This window comes from Parus major, chromosome 4 (genome assembly GCF_001522545.3).
Source record: "Parus major isolate Abel chromosome 4, Parus_major1.1, whole genome shotgun sequence".
Taxonomy (NCBI): domain Eukaryota; kingdom Metazoa; phylum Chordata; class Aves; order Passeriformes; family Paridae; genus Parus; species Parus major.
This window is the reverse complement of record NC_031771.1, coordinates 66,899,906-66,918,764: the sequence shown is the minus strand read 5'-3', so window position 1 is coordinate 66,918,764 and position 18,859 is coordinate 66,899,906. Positions and strand designations below refer to the sequence as shown.

Below are 18,859 nucleotides of genomic sequence, written 5' to 3'. Positions count from 1 at the left end.
TGTGTGCGGGGGTCCCGGGGGTCGCCCCGCGGCCCCCGCGCTGCTGACGGCCCGGCTCAGGAGCGGGTGGCGGAGCTGGAGCGGGAGATCGGGGCGGCGGAGGCGGAGATGGCCCGGTGCCTGCGGGAGTACCCGGCACTGCTGAGGCTGCGGATGGCGCTGGAGGCGGAGATCGCCGCGTACCGGTACGCGAGGGGGGCGCGGGGGGCACGGGAGGCGAGGGGCTTAGCCCGGCCCATTTTTTCCAGGGAGATGCTGGAGAGCGAGGAGCTGCGCCTGGGCGGCCTGGCCCCGCCGTGACCGGACCCCCGGAGCCCCGGTCCCACCACCGGAGCCCGGCCCTGCCGGTACCACTGGACCGCCGGGACCGGATCCTCAGCCCCACCACCGGACCCCGGTTCCTCTGCCGGACCCCAGACCCCCGACACGGTTCCCTGGGACCCTCTGGACCTCTGTGGACTCACGGAGCCCCGGTCCTTCTATCCCCCCGTTCCACGGGTCTCCCGGACTTGTGCGTGCCCGCCTGCCCCGGGACCCCCGGGAGGGCAGCGCCCGTGGGGACACACACTCACCAGCCTCTCCGGGGTGGGGGTCCCGGCCCAGACCCGTGCGGAAGCACCTCAATAAAGCCCCGTGGCATCACCCGGAGCCCGTCTGGAGGGGGGTGGGCGGCACCCCCGGCTGCGCTCCAGGGGTCCGTGGTGGGGTGCGGGGGGCTCGGTGGGGAACGGCTCATGGAGGAGTGTGGGTTCCTTCCTGCCTGGTGCACCCCTCACTGCACAGGGACACTGAGGGGACACATTGTGGGGCCACAGCTTCGGGGGTGATGGGTGGTTCCTGTTCCCACACTGTCACCGGCACTTTGGGGGTCAGGATGGGATCCTGCTCCCCGGGATGTGGGGACGGGGTGTTGCCCCCAGGACTTGCTCTGTATGTGGGGACGCTGTCCCACCGCAGTCCCCAGAAAGGAGGCAGAGCTGGGAGGGGTTTTTGAGGATCGGGGGAGTTCAGGGAGTCCATGTGTAGCTGGACAGGGCTGTGGGGACCCTCTATGCCACCTGTCCCCCCGATCTGGGCTGGAGCACGGGTGGAGCCTCTCCCAGCCGTGCAGATGGACCCCAGGGCTGAGACTTGTGCCCTTGGAAAGCTCTGGGGTTTCAGCACCTCCCTTCCCACACAGACCAGGGTTTGTGGTGGCAAAACCAATCCCAGAGTTTTAATAGGGGCAAAAATCCTTTTCTGAGCTGTAAAGGGATGGGGGTTCTGCGGAAAGGAGGTGCCCGTTCTTGGGGACAGCACTCTCAAAGCCTCTGTTAATGGGGCACATCGAGGCCCATCCAGGCACTCCAGGGGCTCCAGGCTGGGGGTGTGTAGGGATCCCGGCAGCTGATTCGCACCCGTCGTGCCCCCTCCTGCACCGGAGTCTCCTCCACACCCTCCACGAACTGCTCAACCTGCAAAGGGGGCAGGGCACGGTACAGGGACACCCTCGGGGAGGAGGCACCAGCACCCCCTGACCCCTGCAGCACCGGGGGGAGCAGGGGAGACAATTCATCACCCCAAAAAGGGAAGCAGCAGAGTGAGGAGGGGCCGTGGATGCCCAGACGGGGCAGGGTGGGCACAGGGCAGGGTGGGCACAGACCTGTGCAGGGTCCCCCCGGGCAGAGACCCCTCCCCGTTACCTGGGTGCCGTTGTGGAGCTCATACTGTAGATGGTAGAGCAGAGCAAAGTAGGACTTGGGGAGCGGCCAGGAGGCTGGGGGGGCCCAGGCCAGGTGGAGCTGCTGCCCCCGCTGCTGCAGGCTCAGCTCCTGGGGTGGATCAGGACGCACTGTGGACAGAGGGGGCTCAGAACAGCGGCTGAGACCCCCCAGAGACCCCCCCACCCCACTTCTCCTGCCCTGAGCTCACCAATGTCGCGAAGGAAGAAGTGCCTGGAGAGGTTGAGGTAGGAGGTGTCCGAGAGCCCCTCCAGGTGCAGCTGGAGCGGGTGCAGCTCCTCCCCAAAGGGGCAGAACCAGGGGTCAGCAAGGCTGGTGTTGAACTGGCCATGGTCACTGGCCACCGGTACCCATGGCCCCACGGAGCCATCGCTGTGGGGAGGGAGGTGTGAGCACGTCTCAGGGTCTGTGGTGCTGGCGTGGGTTTGGGGGGTCCTGGGGCACCCACCTGCGTGTGAGGCGAGCTCGGAAGATGGCAGAGGGAGGCCCAGGCCAGGAGCAGTGGAAGGAGCCGTTGTAGGACTCAGCCTGGCAGGACACATTGATCTTCTCCTCACCTGAGAGGGCCGAGGGGTGGCTGGTCAGGGGCTGCATGAGACCAGGAGCGGTGCCCCCTCCCTGCATAGCACTCCCTACAACCCCACAGCCCCACAGCCCCACAGGCTGGGCACGAGAATCTCCTGGTCCTCAGCTCTGCACCCCCTGCACCCCATCACCCCTGGCTGCCCCAGCCGTGCCCCTCCGTACGGGTGCCGCTGACCACCACGTAGGTGGTGTCCAGCAGGACGGGGCCAGCCCAGCAGCTGTAGTTGCCAGTGGCTGGCAGGTCCAAGCCGAGGATGGTGAGGTTCTGGCCCTCAGGCACCAGTTCGGCCATGGGCTCCTCCTCGCCGTTCAGTGTCCAGTAGATGTGCTGCTCTGAAGTGTCACATTGCACCACCACGTCCTGGTTGAGTTTCCCCACCTGGACTGGAGGTGAGAGGCAGAGCCTGTGGTCAGAGATGGGCGGTGGTGGGGGGCAGATTGTCCCCCAAACCACCATGGGGCTGGGTGCCCCTTGGCCTCACAACCACCCTGTCCCACGGTCCTCACCCTGCTCCTGCACTCTGCATCTGTCCCCTCGCTCCCTCACCCCATACCCACCACACATCACCCTCATGCCCATCCTCTAATCCCAGCAGAGCTGTCCTAACCCCTATCACAGGGATGTGGGTTTGGGATGCCCCCCACACCCTCTGCAGTCCCTGCAGCTGCCCCTGTCCCCCCTCCAAGGCCTCCCCTGTGCCCCAGGAGCAGCACTCACACTTCGGGGGGAAGGCAGTCAGGGGTTCTGCAGGCACAAGGAACAGCACCAGTCCCACCAGCACCAGCATCTGCGAAGGGAGCGGGAGGGGAAGGGCAGCTCCAGCTGGACATAACCCAGGAGAGGGAGCCAGCCAGGGCAGAGCCCCCAGCCCTGGGAGCAGGATCCCCCCCGAGACCCTCCCAACCCTCCCGCTCTGTGCCTACCTCTGCGTGTGTCTCTGGTGGGCTCAGCAGGGCTGGGGGCTGTGGTCTTATACTGGGCTGGACTCCGTGGGGCTGCCCCAAGGTGCAGCCACAGCAGCATCACAATTCTCAGAACTGGAGAATGGGACCCACGCTCGTCCCCCCACTCCCCACCCACCCAGCCCTGGGACTCACCACTGGTACTTCCCGGGCTGGGGGGCACCGGACGCCCTGGTGGGAGGGGCAGAGCTGGGCACCTGGGATGGTGTGGGGGGTTCTGGGTGGTCCCAGCTCTCCCAGAGGGGTCCTGCCCCACCTGAGGGTCTGCACAGTGCCCTGCTGCAGGGCAGGGGGACCAGTGAGGTCTATCAGCACCTGTGCCGGGGGTCTGGAGAGGGGCAGCTCAGGGCTGGGCCCCTCTGGATGTGCTGCCGTGGGTCCCCAAGGAGAGGGACGGGTTCCCACAGAGGCTCAGGGTGATGCCCCCAGCCCGGCACAGGTTGTCTCACCCTTCCCTCCCCTCTGTGTCCCATGGGATCCTGTGCAGAGATGTAGGGACAGAGATCACCCCGGTCAGCAGCTGCCCCTTTGCCACCCCACTGGTGCCAGCCCATGTCGAGGGCATGTAGAAGACCCCACCCTGGGGACGGGAGCACTGTACCCTTTCACGTACTTTCTGCAGTTCCTAGAAAGCAAAGGGGAAGTGGGGGCTGTGGGAGGCTGGGGGAGCCCAGCTCTCACCTTTTGAGGCACTGTGGCCAGCACGGGGCAGTGGGACCTCCGGGCCCCTCCCTGAGCACAGCCAAGCCCCTGTGCGTGGGCTGTGGGGTGGGGAGGGGGAGCCAGGACCCCCAGGCCCCTGTGCAGCAGCTCAGCTCTTGGCTCTAGCAGTGTAGGGGACCCCGATGGGGTGCTTTGCCTGGGGGTGCACCCGTGCCCTGCCCGGTCTGGGGGAAGCAGGCGCTGGCAGCAGGTTCAGGGGACAGCTCGCCCCCACCTCGCCAACCGCAGCTTCCCCTTGGCTTCTGGAGAAGAACCACAACCACCGAGGGGAAATCCTGATGCAAAGGCCAGGGATGCCCTCAGTGCCTCAGCACGGCTGAGACCCCAGCCTGGCACCCGAAACAAGGGTGGGAGGGGAGCGAGGCCTCACAGATGGAAACCATCCCTGGGAGAGGGGAGGAGCAGGGACAGAGCCCACCCCGGCCAGCCCACCCTCTGCAGGAGGGACCCCACCCTGGCTGGAGCCCTCGCTGCAGTCATGGACACCAAACCAGGAGCAAAGGTCACAAAACTTTATAGAGGAGGGACCCGTGCGTGGCCCCTCGGCCCCGGGCGCAGGGGGAGCGGGACAGGCGATGCCTCCGGCCCCGCAGCACCCCCGGGAAAGACAGGGTGAAGGAGCCCAGTGGGGAGGGCCCACATGACTCCCCCGGCCGGGGCCAGCGCTCCCCAATCCACGCTCCGAGGTGCCGGGGCGGTCCCACGGCCGCTGGCCCACGACTGAACCGCGGCGCAGCACCGAGGCAGTGCCAGGCAGTGCCCGCGCCTCCCTGGGACCTGGGACAGCCCCTGCAGCCGCACGGCCCCCCCTGGGGCCTCCCCGGGGCTCCCCTGTCCCCCGGGGCCATGGCCAAGCGCAGGCAGCCCCACCGCGGGGCTCCGCTGCTCCGCTTCACTGCAGGACGCAGACGTCCCCCTGCTCATTCTCGCCTCCGGCCGCCTCTGCCAGCTCCGGCTCTGCCGGCGCGTCCTCCGCTGCCACCACCTTCTCCCGCAGCTCCATCAGCAGGTCCCGGCCCTCGCTGGGCGGCAGGTTGCTCAGGTAGTACTGCGGGGCCAACTCCACCAGCCTGTGAGGACAGGCTGGGGTCAGCCAGCTACAGGAACCCCCCAGTAAGGACCTGTCCCTCCCCGTCCCCTCACATTTGGGGCTGGATCTCCGAGACCACGCGCAGGCAGTTGTCCTGAGAGATGGTGAACTCGTGGTAGAGCACCCAGGGGGGCAGGCGGCGCGGGGGTGGCCGCAGCAGGTACCCGCAGGCGGGGGCCAGGTGCGCCACGTGCTTGTGCGTCAGCATCACGTAGTTGCCGGAGCCGTCAATGTCTCGGGCGACCTGGGAGGGAGCGGGAGGGAATGAGGTGGTTGCTGCACCCCCACAGCTTCCCCACAGCTCCCCGCAGCCCCCTGGGCCCACCTTGAGGAAGTACCCGGAGATGAGGGCCCGCTGGATGTTGAGGGCGTTGGCGTCGGAGCCAAAGGCGGGTGGCGAGACCGGGAGCTCGATGCGGCGCATGACCTCGAGCAGCTCGGCGCGCACGGTGCCCGCCAGGCGCAGAGCCTCGGCGCACACCCCGTGCTTCCGGCACCAGCCCTCGTCCCCTGCATCTGCAGCAGGGACAGAGATGTGGGGACAGGGCTGGCACAGCGGGGACAGGACAGTGGCGCTGTGGGGATGGGGAGAGGTGAGCAGAGAGCCCGCTGGGCTGGGGGCTTGGAGACCACGGAAGCACTGCTGCTCCCCCTGCCTGTGACCCCTTCCACAGTGGTGACAGGGACTGAGCAGAGGGCACAGCCCCCAGGCTAGAGCTGGGACCCCCCAGATCCTCTCCCAGCCAGGCTGGGCACTGGGAGCGGGTCAGGAATGTAGCTCCAGGACACGTGAGGGGGTGTGGAACACCAGGAGGAGCAGGGGATCCAGGGGACACAAAGGGCTCTGTGGGATGCCCACAGGGGTGCAGGCCCACACTCACGCTGCTGGAAGGCATTGAAGATGTTGATGAGGGTGAAGTGGTCCCCGCTGGGGTGCAGCAGTGCCCGCCGGCGCAGGGCCACGGCCTCCTCCAGGTGTGTGGACAGGGGCACGAAGCAGGGGGATGCTGCTGGGGGTGGGCAGGGGGGGTCACTGCGTGCCCCCAGCACCTCCCTGGCACTGCTGGCTCCTGGGGGCCACCCCATGCCCCACACACGGTACCTGTGAGCATGGCAGCCAGGCTGACCATCTCCTCCACGCAGTCGAACTCGCAGGAGGCGATGAGGGCCTTGGCCAGCTGCGGGTCCAGCGGGAACTCCGACATGATGATCCCCACCTCCGACAGGTTCCCGTCATCATCCAGGGCTGCCAGGTAGTCCAGGTCCTCCAGCGCTTGCATCAGTGATTCGGGGGCTGCGGTGGGACATCAGACAGCTTTTCCCACACCGTCCTGCACCTGCCAGGCCCCCAGTCCCTCTCCAGAGGCAACCCAGGGCCACAGTGATGGTCACAGTCACAGCTGTGCCACCGTGACCCTCTGCTCCAGCCCCTCACACCATGCCCAGCCCTCGTGGACCCTACCTGGGCGGTCAAGGAAGTCACACTGGCCCATGTCGGCGATGTCCAGGCGCTTCAGCAGCAGCACGAGGCGGCTCAGGCTGGTCTCGCTGACGTGGGGCGCAGGGCTGGGGGGCAGGCGCTGCTCAAAGGCCTCCGAGTAGAGGCGCAGGCAGGTGCCTGCAGGAGAGTGTTGTGATAAGGGGTGTTAGTAGTTACTAGTGTTAGGAACTTCGGTTTATTTTTGTAGCGATCGGCTTGGGATGTACCCCCCCTCCCTCAGCTTTTTCCTCTTGCCCCCCTCCTCTCCCCCCACATTTCCAAGTTCCCCCTGTGAGTTCCCTCCCACACCTTTGAAGATCTATTCCTGACTGTCTAGCATTTGTAGGAGTCCATGTCTGTTATTTCTTATCTTATTTTGTTTAACCCTGATTTGTAGAAAGTTTGTAAGTTTGTTAGCTGTGAAGAATAACTGGTTCTTTATGAAACTCCTACCCTCCAAAGAAGTCCTGTTAAAAGAAGAGCAGCCCAGGCCCCCAAATCCTTTGTCTTTTCCTGGTGTTCCCTTTGCAAGAATAAACTGTGAAATATAACCCAGAAGAGTCGGCCCTTTTGGCTTCTTTACTCAGTTGATAGTCTTGTGCTCAGAGGGAATTGGCCTGCTCAAATCCTGATCTAAACCTAGACAGCAGCTCTGGTCAAGACCCCTCCTGGCCTTGGGCTGGAGAGAGAAGAAAATCTATATTTGAGCTAGCTGGAAAACTCTGTCCTGAGTCAGGAGAGAGGCCATGAGGTGGGACAGGGCAGTGGCACAAGCAGGTGGGGACAGGTGCTGGGCCAGGGGCTGCCGGCAGTCCTGAGTGGGGGATGCAGGAGCAGGGGTCTCACCTGGGGTCTCACCTGGGGTCTCACCTGGGGGGCTGCCAGCGGCTCGCTGCATGCGGGACTCGGCCTGGCTCCGGCTGATGGGCCGCAGCACCTGGGACTCGGCGCGGATTCGGGGGTTGTACACCTGCGGGAGGCTGCGAGTGGGACACTGCGGGGCATCCCTGCCACCTCCCCGGGCCGGACCCCTCCTCCCAGCCTGGATCATCACGGCAGGGAGGATCCCACTGCCCCCCAGGGCATCCCACCCATCCCGTCCCACTCACGCTGCGCAGCTCCAGCCCTGAGTCGATGATGAAGCGCACGGTGCCCAGTGAGAAGGACGAGTCCCCGAGCCAGTGGGTGACGATGACACGCCGCTCCCGGCTCTCCTCGGGGGTCTCGTAGAGTCGCTGCACGGCCCGGCCCAGCCCGGGGTGCAGCGGCAGCACCAGCAGCGGGCCCAGCTCCGGGCTCAGCGCCGTGGCCTCCCTCTGGATGGCAGCGCAGCACTCGGAGATCTCCTGGGCAGGGACGAGGGGGCACAGGTGACACCTGCTGACACCCGCAGCGTCCCCATTCCCAGGTCAGAGCGCGGCACCGCACCCTGTGCCCACCTCCCGCTGCAAAGGAGGCCCAGTTCCCCCAGTTTAACCCCAGCTGCCCCCGTCATCCCTTGAGCTCCCCACTGAGAGGGACACCCCAAACCTCCCCCATCAGCCCACCTGCTCGCTGGCCAGGAAGACAAGGACATGGCCGGGCTCCTGGCGCCGGTGGATGTCCAGCACGGCCTGACAGGCAGCAGCCACGCTCCCGTGGGCTGGCGGCTCCCGGTAGAGCAGCTGTGGCAGGGATCCGTGCCCCGGGACCCGCACCACGGGGGGGTCCCCGCAGAAGGCTCGCAGCCGTGGCTCCAGGGCGGGTGAGGTGACCACCACCAGCCGCAGGGCCGGGCGCTGGAGCAGCACGTCCTTGAGCAGCCCCAGCAGCGCGTCCGTGGGCACCGTGCGCTCCTGCACCTCGTCCAGCACCACCACCCCGTACTGCCGCAGCAGCGGGTCCGACGTCATCTCCCGCAGCAGCATCTCGTCCGAGCAGAACCTGCAACGGCCCCACCCCATCAGCCTGCACCCCTGGCTGGGGGGGAACGCCTCACCCCCTCCCCACAGCAGCCTGCGCTGCTTTCCAGCGAGGCCAGGCTGGATTAAGGGATTAGGCGGAGCTCAGTGGGATTAGGGCGCTGCGCTCCCAGCGCGGGCCCCGCCGTCCCTCCGCTACCTGAGGATGGTTTCGGCGGTGCAGCAGTCCTCGTGAGGCACGCAGTAGCCCACCTCGTGGCCCAGGTTCAGGTCCATCTCGTCGGCCACGCGCAGGGAGAGGCTGAGGGCGGCCAGGCTGTGGGGCTGGGTGCAGGCCACCAGCCCGTGGGCAAACCGCATGGACAGGGCGTACTCGGCGCACCACTGAGGGATCTGTGGGCACAGAGCACGGGGCAGAGTGGCTCCAGGACTGTCCCCTCCTCGCCGTGCCCCTCCAAAGGGCACAGGGACTCTCCCCATGGATCTGGCTGCAGGATCTCCAGAGCCAGGGGATGGCCAGAGGCACTCAGCTCAGGCAGGGTCTTCCCTCCCCACTCCTGTCATCTCTGAGCCCCACAGTTTGTAACGGGAGCCCCACGGCCCCACCCCTGCAGCTTCCTGCCCCGGTGTGGGACACCACGACCCTGCTGTCACATTAGGGACACGAGACAATGGCCTGGGAAATCCCAGGAAGGGAAGGGATCACCAGGGAGCAGCCGCTGGCCAGGTGCCTGGCCTGACGGTGTGGGACAGTGCCAAGGCTACGTGGATGTCCCTTCAGCACCAGGGACCTGAGTCCTGCTTCCTCCTGTCACCTCCGAGCCCCCCATGAGCAGTGCCTGTGCCTCAGTGTCCCCAGGGCTCTGCAGGGACTGCAGGCAGGGTGCTGCACACAAAAACACCGGCCCTGGGGCCCGCACAGGGGCTTTGCTCCCCAGATCCGGCAGTGCCAGCCCGGCCTAGCAACTCAGCAGGTCACACCCAGGGAGGTGATTTGGTTGAGCACATCGAGCCCAGGGCCAACACCCCGATAGCCCGCGGCGACCCAGCCCATTCCTGCCCCGCAGCAGCCACAGCTGCGCCGCCGCTCCCCGCAATCCCTTCCCCGGTCAAAGTCTGCCAAGTGCCGTCACCGAGTGTCACGGGGAGCTGAAACCAGCTGGATGGTGGTTTCATCACAGGGATGTGGCACCCCAGCGCTGCCGCTGCACCGTGCCAGCCGCTCCCGTGGCTGCTGCTTTGCCCGGAGCCCAGCGCACATCACGCTGCCCGCCCACCCCGCCGGGCTCAGCGCAGCGTTCCCGGGGGCCCGGTACCCTCTCGGTGTGTCCCCCGGCTCAGTCGCTGCCCTGGGGTCCGGCAGGATCCACACGCAGCACCCCGGCTGCCCCTGCCCTCACCTGTGTGCTCTTGCCGGTACCGGGGGCCCCGGACACCAGCACGATGCCGCTGTTGCCCTCCAGGTGTTCCATGAAGCTGTACTTGGTGGTCCACACCGGCAGCTCCCGGCGCTGCCGCAGCAGCTCGTAGTACCGGGAGGAGAAGGGCAGCCCGTCGTAGGGGTTCACCTCCAGGTCGCCGTCGCAGCCCAGGGACGGATCTTCATCCTCCTCCTCCTCCTCCAGCGCGGAGCCGGGCCCGCTCGGCCCGGGCAGGGGGCCCGGGGCCCCGTAGCCGGCCATGGCGGGGACACCGGAGCTGCGAGGGCGGGCGGGGGTGGAGCAGGACCGGTGCTGACCCGCCCTCGCCCACGTCCCGGGAAGAAGCCCGGTGCTGCCCGGTGCCACGTCCCGTCCCGCGGGGAGGGGGGACCCGCGGACACCGGGGACGGGCGGGGGATGCGGGCACGGGGCCACGGGCAGGTGCGGAGGGGTGACACGGGCCGCGGACACCAGGAACAGAACCGGAGTGTGGGGGACCGGGAGAACGGGCAGGGAACCGGAGCAAGGGGACGGGACACCGGGAGAGCCCCGCGGGACCGGGCAGACTGCGGAGACCGGACAGGGCTGTGCGTGGGCACCGGACCCAGGCAGGGTGCAGGGGTTGCGGGACACGCGGACACCTTGGGAGGGTCGGTCCCGAACGGCACGGACCGGACCGGGTCGGCGGAGCACCTGTACGGGACGGTCCGAACCGGGCACCTGAGCACCGGCACTGGGCCGGAGTGGAGCGGACGGGCGGGTCAGGGGCCGGTCAGGGGCGGGTCCCCCGCACTCCCCTCGGGCCGCGGCCCCGGTTCCGGCCCCGGTTCCGGTTCCGGCCCCGCCGCTCACCTGCGCGCGCCACCGCGGGCCCTGCCTGAGGACACGGTCACGTGACCCACGCGCCGTCACGTGCCCCGCCCCGCGGCAGCCAATCAGCGCCCGCGCCGGGCGGGGCCCGGATGTGGCGGCGGGAGCGGAGCGGACGGACCCAACCGGCACCTCCGGCACCCCCGGCAGCGCTCCCGACCCGCCCCGCCCCGCCCTGCCCACCGCCCTCCGCTGCCAGCTCCGGTGTGCGGCTCCGAGCCGGGCCCGGCTGCAGCCTGAGTCCGCCTACAGCCCCTATTCGGATCGGGCTTCCCGGTACCGGACATCCCGGTGCTGGTGCGGTGGATCTGGGCATCCCGGTGCGGGACCGGGCGTATCGAAGCTCGGCATCTTGTACCGGTGCATCCCGTAGCAGTACTGGACATCCCTCTGCGGGGATATACTGCTATCGGGTGTACCGGAGCCGGGCAGCCCGTACGGTGCCGGTCCTGCCGTACCGGAGTATCCCGTAATGGTGCCGGTCATACCGGTGCTGGACATCCTGCTGCGGGCGGGGCATCCCGTACCGGCACTGGGTGTATCGGAGCATCCCGGCACCGGACATCCCGTACCGGCTCCCTGCACCCGAAGCAGCTCCCTCGGCAGCGGCGGCTCCCGGTGGGACCGGCAGGTGGAGCTCCGTGACCGGAGAACGGCCCGGTCCGGCCAGAGCGCCCGCCGGGACCGCGGGGCCGAGCCGCGCACCGGGCAGCGCCGGGTGGGGACCGAGCGGTGCCTGCCGGCCCCGGGACTGCGGGAACCGGGAACCGATAACCTCGTGCCACGTCGTTCCTGCTCTCCGGGAGCCCCGGCAGCCCTCGCACGCCGGTGCCCGTGCCACATTTCCTTCTGTTCCCCCCCGGTGCTGCCGGACGGGCAGGTCCGTGGCGGGGATCTGCCGGTACATCACGGGCTTTGCCGTGCGGGGTGGCGGCACCGGCGGCCGCTCCAGCTCCTGCGTGTCACATCCTCACACCGGGCGGTGACACCGGAGTGCCGCGGCAGGATCACGTTATATCGGCTTTGGCTGATGCCAGCACCGGGCTCTCCTTGCCCTCCGGCTCTGCTCAGGGCCGGCTTTTGTTCAGGGGGGTCTGTCCTGGGGGTGACCCGTGGGGCTGACTGGGGTCGCAGCGGGGTTTGGGGACAGGAGAGGGGATGCAGGGAAGGAGCCGAGCTCTGGCTCTGTGATGGAGAGAGACGTGTGGATCTGTGGGAGCAGCAGCAGCAGGACTCGGTGGGCTCAGAGGGTCACAGGGGGTCAGGGGGTGAGGTCTCCCCATCCCTGAGGAGCCAGCAGGAGGAGGGAAGCGGCTGGTGCTGAGCCGCTGCTCCGTGCGCTCTCCTGATGCTGGACAGGGCACGGAGCCGGTGCTGGCACAGCTGGGCCTGCTGCACCGGGAGACAGGGCTGGAAATGTGAAAGAAAAAAGCCAGACCCAGCCACGATGGCAGAAACCTTGTCCCAGCAGTGCTGGTTGGGAGCCTCACGGCTGGCACAGGCCTGCAGCTCCTCGTACCGTGGCTGGTGGAGCACTCCCTGCTCCCAGCTCCTGCTGCCGGGGGGCTCTGGCCATGGTGTTCCCCCAAAGGGGTCACCGTGCCACCCACTCCAGTCACCACAACCATCTTGCTGGTGACCCCTGAGTGTCATTCCAGACCCTTGGGTGGGTGGTGTGGGGTCCAGGGGGCTCCATCCCCACCACGCTGCTCTGGGCAGGATGGTGGGGTGGGATCCCCGCGCTCAGAGCGCGCTGAGGAAGCGGAGGTTTCACAAGCTGGGGCTACACGTCACACGGGGAGTGTGGCAGGAGGAACTAGCAGTGGTCCTGAGGCTCCCCGGTCCCCGCGGGTCCCCCCGGTGCCCCGGTGGCCATGGCGCCCTGGCTGCCCACCAAGGAGAAATACGGCGTGGGTGAGTGGGGGCTGTGGCACTCTGGGGGTTTCTGAGGGGCTCAGGGTGAGGTGACAACCCCGGCTCTGGTGGTGGCAGCTGGGTGATGGCACCGGTGACGCGAGGAGGGGGCCAGGACCCTGCCAGGACCTTGCAGGAACAAACAGGGGGGCCGTTTGTGGGGGCTGTTTGTGGGGGCTGTTTGTGGGGGCTGCAGGGCTGGTGACAGAAGGCTCAGGGAAGGGGGGCAAGCAGGACAGGTGCCAGCAGGACCCACGCTCCAGGAGGCTCCAGAGCTGGTGCTGGTGGGGGTGGGAAGCACTGGGGTGGGGGCTTGGCTTCCCTGCAGGCTGTGGGTTTGGGCTCAGCCTGGCTGCTGAGGCTCTGGGGGAGCCTTGAGACACCCCAATAATTTTCCTCAGGTTCCAGCTGGGGCTTTGCTCAGTGTTAAAACCAACCCTGGGCACCCCCATTCCTTGCAGCACCCCAAGGTTGGGCTCCCCATGCCCTGCACCAGCTCTGGGCACCCCCACTCCCTGCAGCACCCCCAGCTTCTGCTGCCTCTGGCAGCCCTGTGCTTCTTCCCGTTTCTTGCGTGGCCGTTTCCTGCACCCTTCCCTTGCACACTCTGCAGTGCTGGAGCGAGGGCAGAGCTTCTGCAGGGTCCTGGGCAGCACCTGAGCCAGGGCTGGGCTGCTGCTGCTGCTCCCAGCTGGCTCAGGATCCTCGTGGGGAGTGCAGGGTCCCGGGGGACCTCGGGGCTCCCGGTGCTCCGAGGTGTGAGGGTCAGCACGAGGGGTCTCCAGGTGGGTCTGGAGGTGCTGCAGTAGGAGCTGGCCCTGGCTGGGACTCAGGGTGGGCACAGGTGTGATCCTAACAGGGACAGCTGGGTGCAGGGACTGCCTGGGGGTGCTGCCTGCCCCAGAGCTGTCCCTGGGGCCAGAAATAGTGACAGGGACACCACAGCACAGCCGGGCAGGAAGTGGCTGGCCACCCGAGAGCTCCTGTCCCCACTGCCACCCTCCCCTGCCACCAGCCCCGCTGTCCCCAGACACACCTGTCCCTGGGCCACCAGCTCTGACTGGCACTCGCCTCCCCTCACTGCAGGACCACCGGCACCCAGGGGGTGGGTGGCAGGCAGGGGGGTCCCATAATGGACCCCTGAGTGCCAAAAGGGGGCTGGGGGCTTGTGTTGTGCCCAGCTCTTTGTGGGCTGCAGCTCTCCTGGGTTGTGGGGTCAGGGTGCTCGGGGGTCACACGCTGTTTGTGGGGCTGTGGGGAGCATCCAGCCTGTGGGGTGCAGGTGCACAGGTCCTGGGGGTTGCTGAGGAGCTCCAGGCAGGGATCCCAGCTCCCAGCCCCTCTTCCCACAGCCGTGTGGAACTTCCCACGCACCAAGGAGCATCACCTCCCGCTGCAGATCGGGGAGACGGTGCACATCCTGCAGGCCTCCGAGGGTAAGGGGGACCCCCGGGAGCACCCCAGCGTGGGCTCCTGCACCCTCCTTTGTCCCTGCAGCAGGGGCCAGGACCCCCGGCCTGGCTGACGATGTCCCCTCCCCTCGCAGGCTGGTACTGCGGGTACTCACTCCGGAACAGGGCTGCCCGGGTAGGTGAGGGCGTGCTGGGGTTTTGGAGGCAGGTGAGGGGCACTGCTGGTGGCTTTCCTTGTCCCTGCTGGGTGTCTGGGGGCGCAGAGGGGGCGTGGACAGCGGCTTGCCCCGTCCCTGGAGGGATGTTTGGGTTCGGGGGGGGGCAAAGGGCACAGCAGGCTGGGCACCCTGTGCCATTGGGAGCCCCCCTGAAGGACATCTGTGACGGCTCTGGCTCCCTCAGGGCATCTTCCCAGCCTCGCTGATCCGGCTGAAGGGCACCGTGGTGGAGCAGCGGGGGTAGGTATGGGGCACGGGCAGGGAGGTGGGCTCCACCTGCTGCCCCACGAGGGGTCCCTGCGGTGCTGGGGCACTCCAGGGGTCCCTGTGCCCCCCGCAGGGTGGAGGAGAGTGTGGTGCCCGCCGAGATGCCCACGGTGCAGGAGATCACCACCACGCTGCGGGAGTGGGCCACCATCTGGAAACAGCTCTTTGTGGTGAGGCTCTGCGTGTCGGGGGGGATGTGGGAGCAGGGTGGGGAGCCCCTGGTGGCCCCGGTGACGCCGTGGTGCTGCCGCAGGCCGGGCAGACGGAGCGGTACGGGCAGGTGAAGCGGATGATGCAGGAGCTGATGGAGCAGCGCTCGCAGCTGCTCTCGGGGACGCTGCCCAAGGACCAGCTCCTGCGCCTCAGGAAGGAGGTGACCGGCAAGATGGACTACGGCAACAAGTGAGGGTGGGGACGGGGCACAGGGACCTCAAATCTGCCTCTGGCTGAGGCTGTGCGTGCCCAGGTGTGCTCCCTGGTGTCCTGCCTGTCTGTCCTTGTGTCCCCATCATCCCAGCTGGCTGTCCCGGGGTGCCTGGGGACAGTAAGTGTGCCACTAACCAAGGGCTATGGCTGACAAGCCGTGGCTGGGCTGTTCCTGGTGCTGCCAACTCCTGTCCCCTTTCCCAGTCGGATCCATCCTGACCCCCTCAGAACCTGTGCAAGGACAAACGAGTCCTGGTGGGACACACAGTGCCCCCAGCTGTGCCTGACCCCATCCTGGCCCCTGCAGAATCCTCGCACTGGATCTGGTGGTGCGGGATGAGGATGAGAACATCCTGGACCCCGACAGGACCAGCGTCATCAGCCTCTTCCAGGCACACAGGAGGGCGGCACAGACCCTCACCCAGCGCATCCAGGAGGAGACGGTGAGGCCGCTGCAGGCCCTGGAGCCCCGTGTCCCCTGTGCCAGGGGATGTGACAGGGCCTGAGCTGGGGGGCTGAGCCACCTTGTGCCCCCCAGAGCCCGCAGCAGAGAGCACCAGGCCGTGGCACCCACGGGGCTGCTTCTCCCTCTCACAACCTCTTCCTCTGCGTCCGCAACTTCGTCTGCCGCATCGGGGAGGAGGCGCAGCTCTTCATGGCCCTGTACGACCCTGGCGAGCAGCGCATCATCAGGTGGGGTCCCGGGCTGCAGCACAGACCCCTGCCGTGCTGCATGCTTGTCCTGCCGCGACTGGGGACACTGGTGGGCTGAGGGCTCTGCCATCCCGGTGCCCACCTCAACCACCACCCGCCCCGCAGCGAGAACTACGTGATCCGCTGGGCCAGCACCGGGGTCCCCCAGGACATCGAGCTGCTCAATAACCTCAAGGTCGTGTTCACGGTGAGCGCGGAGCCCGGGGGAGCCGCGCTGCTGCCTCCCGCAGCCCCCTCCTGCAGATCTGCCCCCCACCCGCAGCATTTCGGGTGCCCCGCGTCCTCGCCCATGCGCCCCCAGCCCCTTCGCAGACCCCTGCCCTGGAGCCGGGACTTGGCGCTCGTTGTGGCGCTGCCCCTCGGGGTCACCTCCCGGTACTGGGGGTCCCGGGGTCCCCTCCCGGTGCTGGGGTCCCGGGGTGCCCCGTCCCCACCCGTCCCACGCCCCTCGGCACCCGCTGGCTCAGCGCTTTGGCTGCAGCGCAGCGCTGACCCCCGGGACGCCGCGGAGCCATCGATATGCAAATGAGCCGGGAAAATCAATGTTAATGAGCAGCATCAGCACTTGGGCTCCGCTGCCGCTCCCCGGCTCTCGCCCATCTCCTCGCTCTGCTCGCTGCTGATGTCCCCACGTGTCCCCATCCCTTCTCCTTAGCGCCGCTGGAAGGTTTTGGAGCAGGGGCAGCGCCCGAGAGACCCGATTCCCTCCCCAGCATCTCCGGAGCTGGGCTACGGGGCCACCCCGACATCCTCACACCGTGCCAGGTTTCCCCCCGCTTGCCAAAGTGCCTGGTTTAGGGTCACCTGTCGGGACCATGGCATTGTCGCCATCCCCGGGCTTTGGGACTGTGCAGGAACCGCCAGGGCAGCGGGGCTGTGTGCCCACCCTCCCCACAGTGCAGGGACCCGGGGGAGCTCTGTGCCCACGGGCTCTCCCTGCGCAGCCCCGGGCACCCCTGGTGCTGGCACGTCCCCAGCGGTGCTGCCAGGCTCAAACGGCCCCTGTTCCCCAGGACCTGGGCAGCACCGACCTGAAGCGGGAGCGGCTGTTCCTGGTGTGCCAGATCATCCGGGTGGGGCGCATGGACCTGCGGGACAGCCAGAGCCGCAAGCTCAGCACGGGTCTGCGCCGGCCCTTCGGCATCTCAGGTGGGGGTGCGCTCCATGGAGACCCCCAGGGACCCCCGTGCCACCATCCTGGCATCCCCAGCCACCACAGCAGGGTCTGTGATGTCCCTGAGCTGCTCCCACTGTCCCCTTTCCCTGCCTGCAGACCCCAAACCTCTGCACGGCTGTCCCCGCATTGTCCCCACCGCGGGTTGTCCCTGCCCTGCCTGTCCTGGAGCAGGGGACCCCCAGCACAGCTGAGCCTTCACCTCCCCCCAAGATCCTGTGCTGGCTGGGGGTGCCACCCCTGCCACGGTGTCACTTCTGTGTCACTGCAGTGATGGACATCACCGACATCACCAAGGGGACGTGTGACAGCGACGAGGACAAGCAGCACTTCATCCCTGTCCACCTGTGAGCCCCATGGGTGGGGGGCAGTGCTGGGGGGCAGCGGGCAGGGAGCAGCACTCCAGGGCCTGGCTGGCATGGGGACACCGGCTGCCAGGGGACAAGAGGTGCAAGGATCAAAGAGAAAGGTTTTTTCCCCTAAATGTGGCTTTCCCAGCGTGGCTGCTGATGGTGATTTCCTTCACAATATGATCCGGAAGGTGGTGGAGGGGAAGGACATCAACCACAAGGGACAAGGTAAAGACCCTGTGCCCACTCTGTGCCATGAGACTCCTCCCCGGGCCATCTCCTTGTCACATGAGACAGTCCCTGCAGGGTCACGGACTTGCTGTGGCTCCCTGGCTCCCCCAGCTCTTGCTGTCACCCCTTGAAAAATCCCTGTGGTCCCTGCAGGGCTCTGGGTGTCCCTGAAGATGCTGTGGGGAGAACTGAGCCAGGTGAGGAAGGACCACCCGCACCTGGTGGACCGCAGCACGGCAGTGGCTCGCAAACTGGGCTACCCTGAGGTCATCATGCCAGGCAAGTGTGGGGGGGACAAGCCTGGGGGTCCCTGGGGATGCCAGCATGGTGCTAGGACCTGGCTGACGGGGCTGTCCCCCCAGGTGATGTCAGGAACGACATTTACCTGACGCTGGTGCAGGGAGAGTTCGACAAGGGCAACAAGAAGACACAGAAGAACGTGGAGGTGACCGTGTGTGTCTGTGACGAGGCAGGAAATGTGGTGCAGGTATGGCAGGTGTCCCCTGTGCCACCTCACCTCAGGTAGAGCCAGCAGCTCCAGTAGCAAAACCAGCTGGAGGAGCCTCTTGGGCCACTGGAGCCCCTGGAGCTGCCTGGAATAGAGATCTGGGAATAGAATAAAGATGAGGGAATGTAATGTGAAGGGATAGAGAGAAAATTGTCCTTCCTTGGGGACAGCCAGGCCCTCTGGGCGTCCCCAGTGCTCCTAGACATCCATCCCCAGGACAGGCTGGGGGGTCAGACCCACGTGTCACCTCGCCAGGCTGGCCCTTGCCTCTCTCCAGGTGTTCTGACACCAGTTCTTACCTGGCTCCTGAGGAATGGGCTGGAATTGCTGAGGGGCCATCTGGGCCGGTCCAGGGATGCATTCTCCATCTCCATCCACAGGGCCAAGCCCTGCTGTGCCCTGGGAGGGCTGTGGTCCCCTCAGAGGTGGCACCAGGCCTGGCAGAGGAGGAGGAGATGGAGCTGAGGAAGGTGTGGGCAGGGGGGGATTTGGGGGCTGGCAGGGATGGGAATTCTCCCTCCCTGCGAGGGATTTGGGCTGATCCTGAGGTATCTCCTCCTGGCAGAACGTGATCCACACGGGAGCAGGGGACAGCCCCACCAGCCACTACCGCTCTGTTGTCTACTACCAGCAGCGGCACCAGCGCTGGATGGAGACCCTGAAGGTCTGGGGAGCCCAGGGGCACAGGGGCTGGGGTGGGACAGGGCTGCAGCCCCTCCTGGCTGTGGCCCTCACTCCCCCGGTGCCACAGGACCCTGCTGCTGCAGGGGGTCCCCTTCAGGGCAGTTTTGGGGGACAGTCCTTGGTCCCATCTCGGGGATGATGGGGTTGCTGCCCTGGATGGACCCCCAGCATCTCCAGCACTGGGGAGGGTGGTCCTGGGAATGGGCA

At 67.2% G+C, this 18,859-nt stretch overlaps 3 protein-coding genes and 1 long non-coding RNA gene across 8 annotated transcripts in view; 2 read left to right on the top strand and 2 right to left on the bottom strand.

The window, feature by feature from the left end:
• Positions 1–22: 22 nt before the first annotated feature.
• Positions 23–642, top strand: LOC107202837. The gene is made up of 2 exons (XR_001520854.3): positions 23–185; positions 249–642. It is a non-coding gene; the product is annotated as an uncharacterized LOC107202837 (long non-coding RNA).
• Positions 643–1,202: 560 nt separating this feature from the next.
• Positions 1,203–4,393, bottom strand: LOC107202840 (interleukin-12 subunit beta-like). The gene is made up of 7 exons (XM_015623786.3): positions 3,231–4,393; positions 3,025–3,094; positions 2,469–2,690; positions 2,170–2,278; positions 1,912–2,093; positions 1,683–1,831; positions 1,203–1,454 (listed from the first exon to the last, which is right to left on the bottom strand). Exons 2-7 carry the CDS (start codon positions 3,092–3,094, stop codon positions 1,314–1,316), a joined length of 873 nt encoding a protein of 290 aa, XP_015479272.1. The 5' UTR covers positions 3,231–4,393; the 3' UTR covers positions 1,203–1,313.
• Positions 4,394–4,490: 97 nt separating this feature from the next.
• On the bottom strand, positions 4,491–10,766 carry DQX1 (DEAQ-box RNA dependent ATPase 1). Of its 4 annotated transcripts, none has more exons than XM_015625886.3 (11): positions 10,737–10,766; positions 9,864–10,161; positions 8,663–8,856; positions 8,110–8,485; positions 7,672–7,908; positions 7,433–7,532; positions 6,545–6,700; positions 6,185–6,376; positions 5,964–6,089; positions 5,136–5,598; positions 4,491–5,062 (listed from the first exon to the last, which is right to left on the bottom strand). In XM_015625886.3, the coding sequence occupies exons 2-11, from the start codon at positions 10,143–10,145 to the stop codon at positions 4,885–4,887; spliced, it is 2,304 nt and encodes a 767-aa protein (XP_015481372.1). In that variant the 5' UTR covers positions 10,146–10,161; positions 10,737–10,766; the 3' UTR covers positions 4,491–4,884. The 4 variants fall into 4 exon arrangements, with proteins under 4 accessions (XP_015481372.1, XP_015481371.1, XP_015481373.1 ...); XM_015625885.3 differs by lacking the exon at positions 10,737–10,766 and adding an exon at positions 10,578–10,714; XM_015625887.3 differs by lacking the exon at positions 10,737–10,766 and having other exon boundaries at positions 5,136–5,326; positions 5,408–5,598; positions 5,964–6,092; positions 7,421–7,532; positions 9,864–10,713.
• Positions 10,767–12,489: 1,723 nt separating this feature from the next.
• Positions 12,490–18,859, top strand: part of LOC107203409 (dedicator of cytokinesis protein 2-like) — a 45,899-nt gene continuing 39,529 nt past the window's right edge. The window contains exons 1-15 of one of the 2 annotated variants that reach the window (XM_015625499.3): positions 12,490–12,668; positions 14,021–14,104; positions 14,215–14,255; positions 14,483–14,538; positions 14,639–14,735; positions 14,819–14,967; positions 15,299–15,434; positions 15,530–15,684; positions 15,811–15,892; positions 16,719–16,854; positions 17,151–17,226; positions 17,378–17,457; positions 17,614–17,739; positions 17,823–17,947; positions 18,534–18,632. In XM_015625499.3, the coding sequence (XP_015480985.1) occupies positions 12,629–12,668; positions 14,021–14,104; positions 14,215–14,255; positions 14,483–14,538; positions 14,639–14,735; positions 14,819–14,967; positions 15,299–15,434; positions 15,530–15,684; positions 15,811–15,892; positions 16,719–16,854; positions 17,151–17,226; positions 17,378–17,457; positions 17,614–17,739; positions 17,823–17,947; positions 18,534–18,632 (1,482 nt within the window). In that variant the 5' untranslated portion in view covers positions 12,490–12,628. The remainder of the gene's footprint in view (positions 12,669–14,020; positions 14,105–14,214; positions 14,256–14,482; positions 14,539–14,638; positions 14,736–14,818; positions 14,968–15,298; positions 15,435–15,529; positions 15,685–15,810; positions 15,893–16,718; positions 16,855–17,150; positions 17,227–17,377; positions 17,458–17,613; positions 17,740–17,822; positions 17,948–18,533; positions 18,633–18,859) is intronic. The other variant, XM_015625498.3, reaches the window with a different exon arrangement.

What these genes read in the sequence shown, in the direction of transcription:
- LOC107202840 (XM_015623786.3), bottom strand. Translation starts at nt 3,094, where the DNA reads ATGCTGGTGCTGGTGGGACTGGTGCTGTTCCTTGTGCCTGCAGAACCC. An exon ending in GACTGCCTTCCCCCCGAAGT is followed by an intron (nt 2,691 to 3,024) that starts GTGAGTGCTGCT and finishes TCTCACCTCCAG; the next exon opens with TCCAGGTGGGGAAACTCAAC. An exon ending in CTTCTTCCTTCGCGACATTG is followed by an intron (nt 1,832 to 1,911) that starts GTGAGCTCAGGG and finishes CTCTGTCCACAG; the next exon opens with TGCGTCCTGATCCACCCCAG.
- DQX1 (XM_015625886.3), bottom strand. Translation starts at nt 10,145, where the DNA reads ATGGCCGGCTACGGGGCCCCGGGCCCCCTGCCCGGGCCGAGCGGGCCC. An exon ending in GTACCGGCAAGAGCACACAG is followed by an intron (nt 8,857 to 9,863) that starts GTGAGGGCAGGG and finishes CTGTGCCCACAG; the next exon opens with ATCCCTCAGTGGTGCGCCGA. An exon ending in CAGGGCTGGAGCTGCGCAGC is followed by an intron (nt 7,533 to 7,671) that starts GTGAGTGGGACG and finishes AGCCTCCCGCAG; the next exon opens with GTGTACAACCCCCGAATCCG.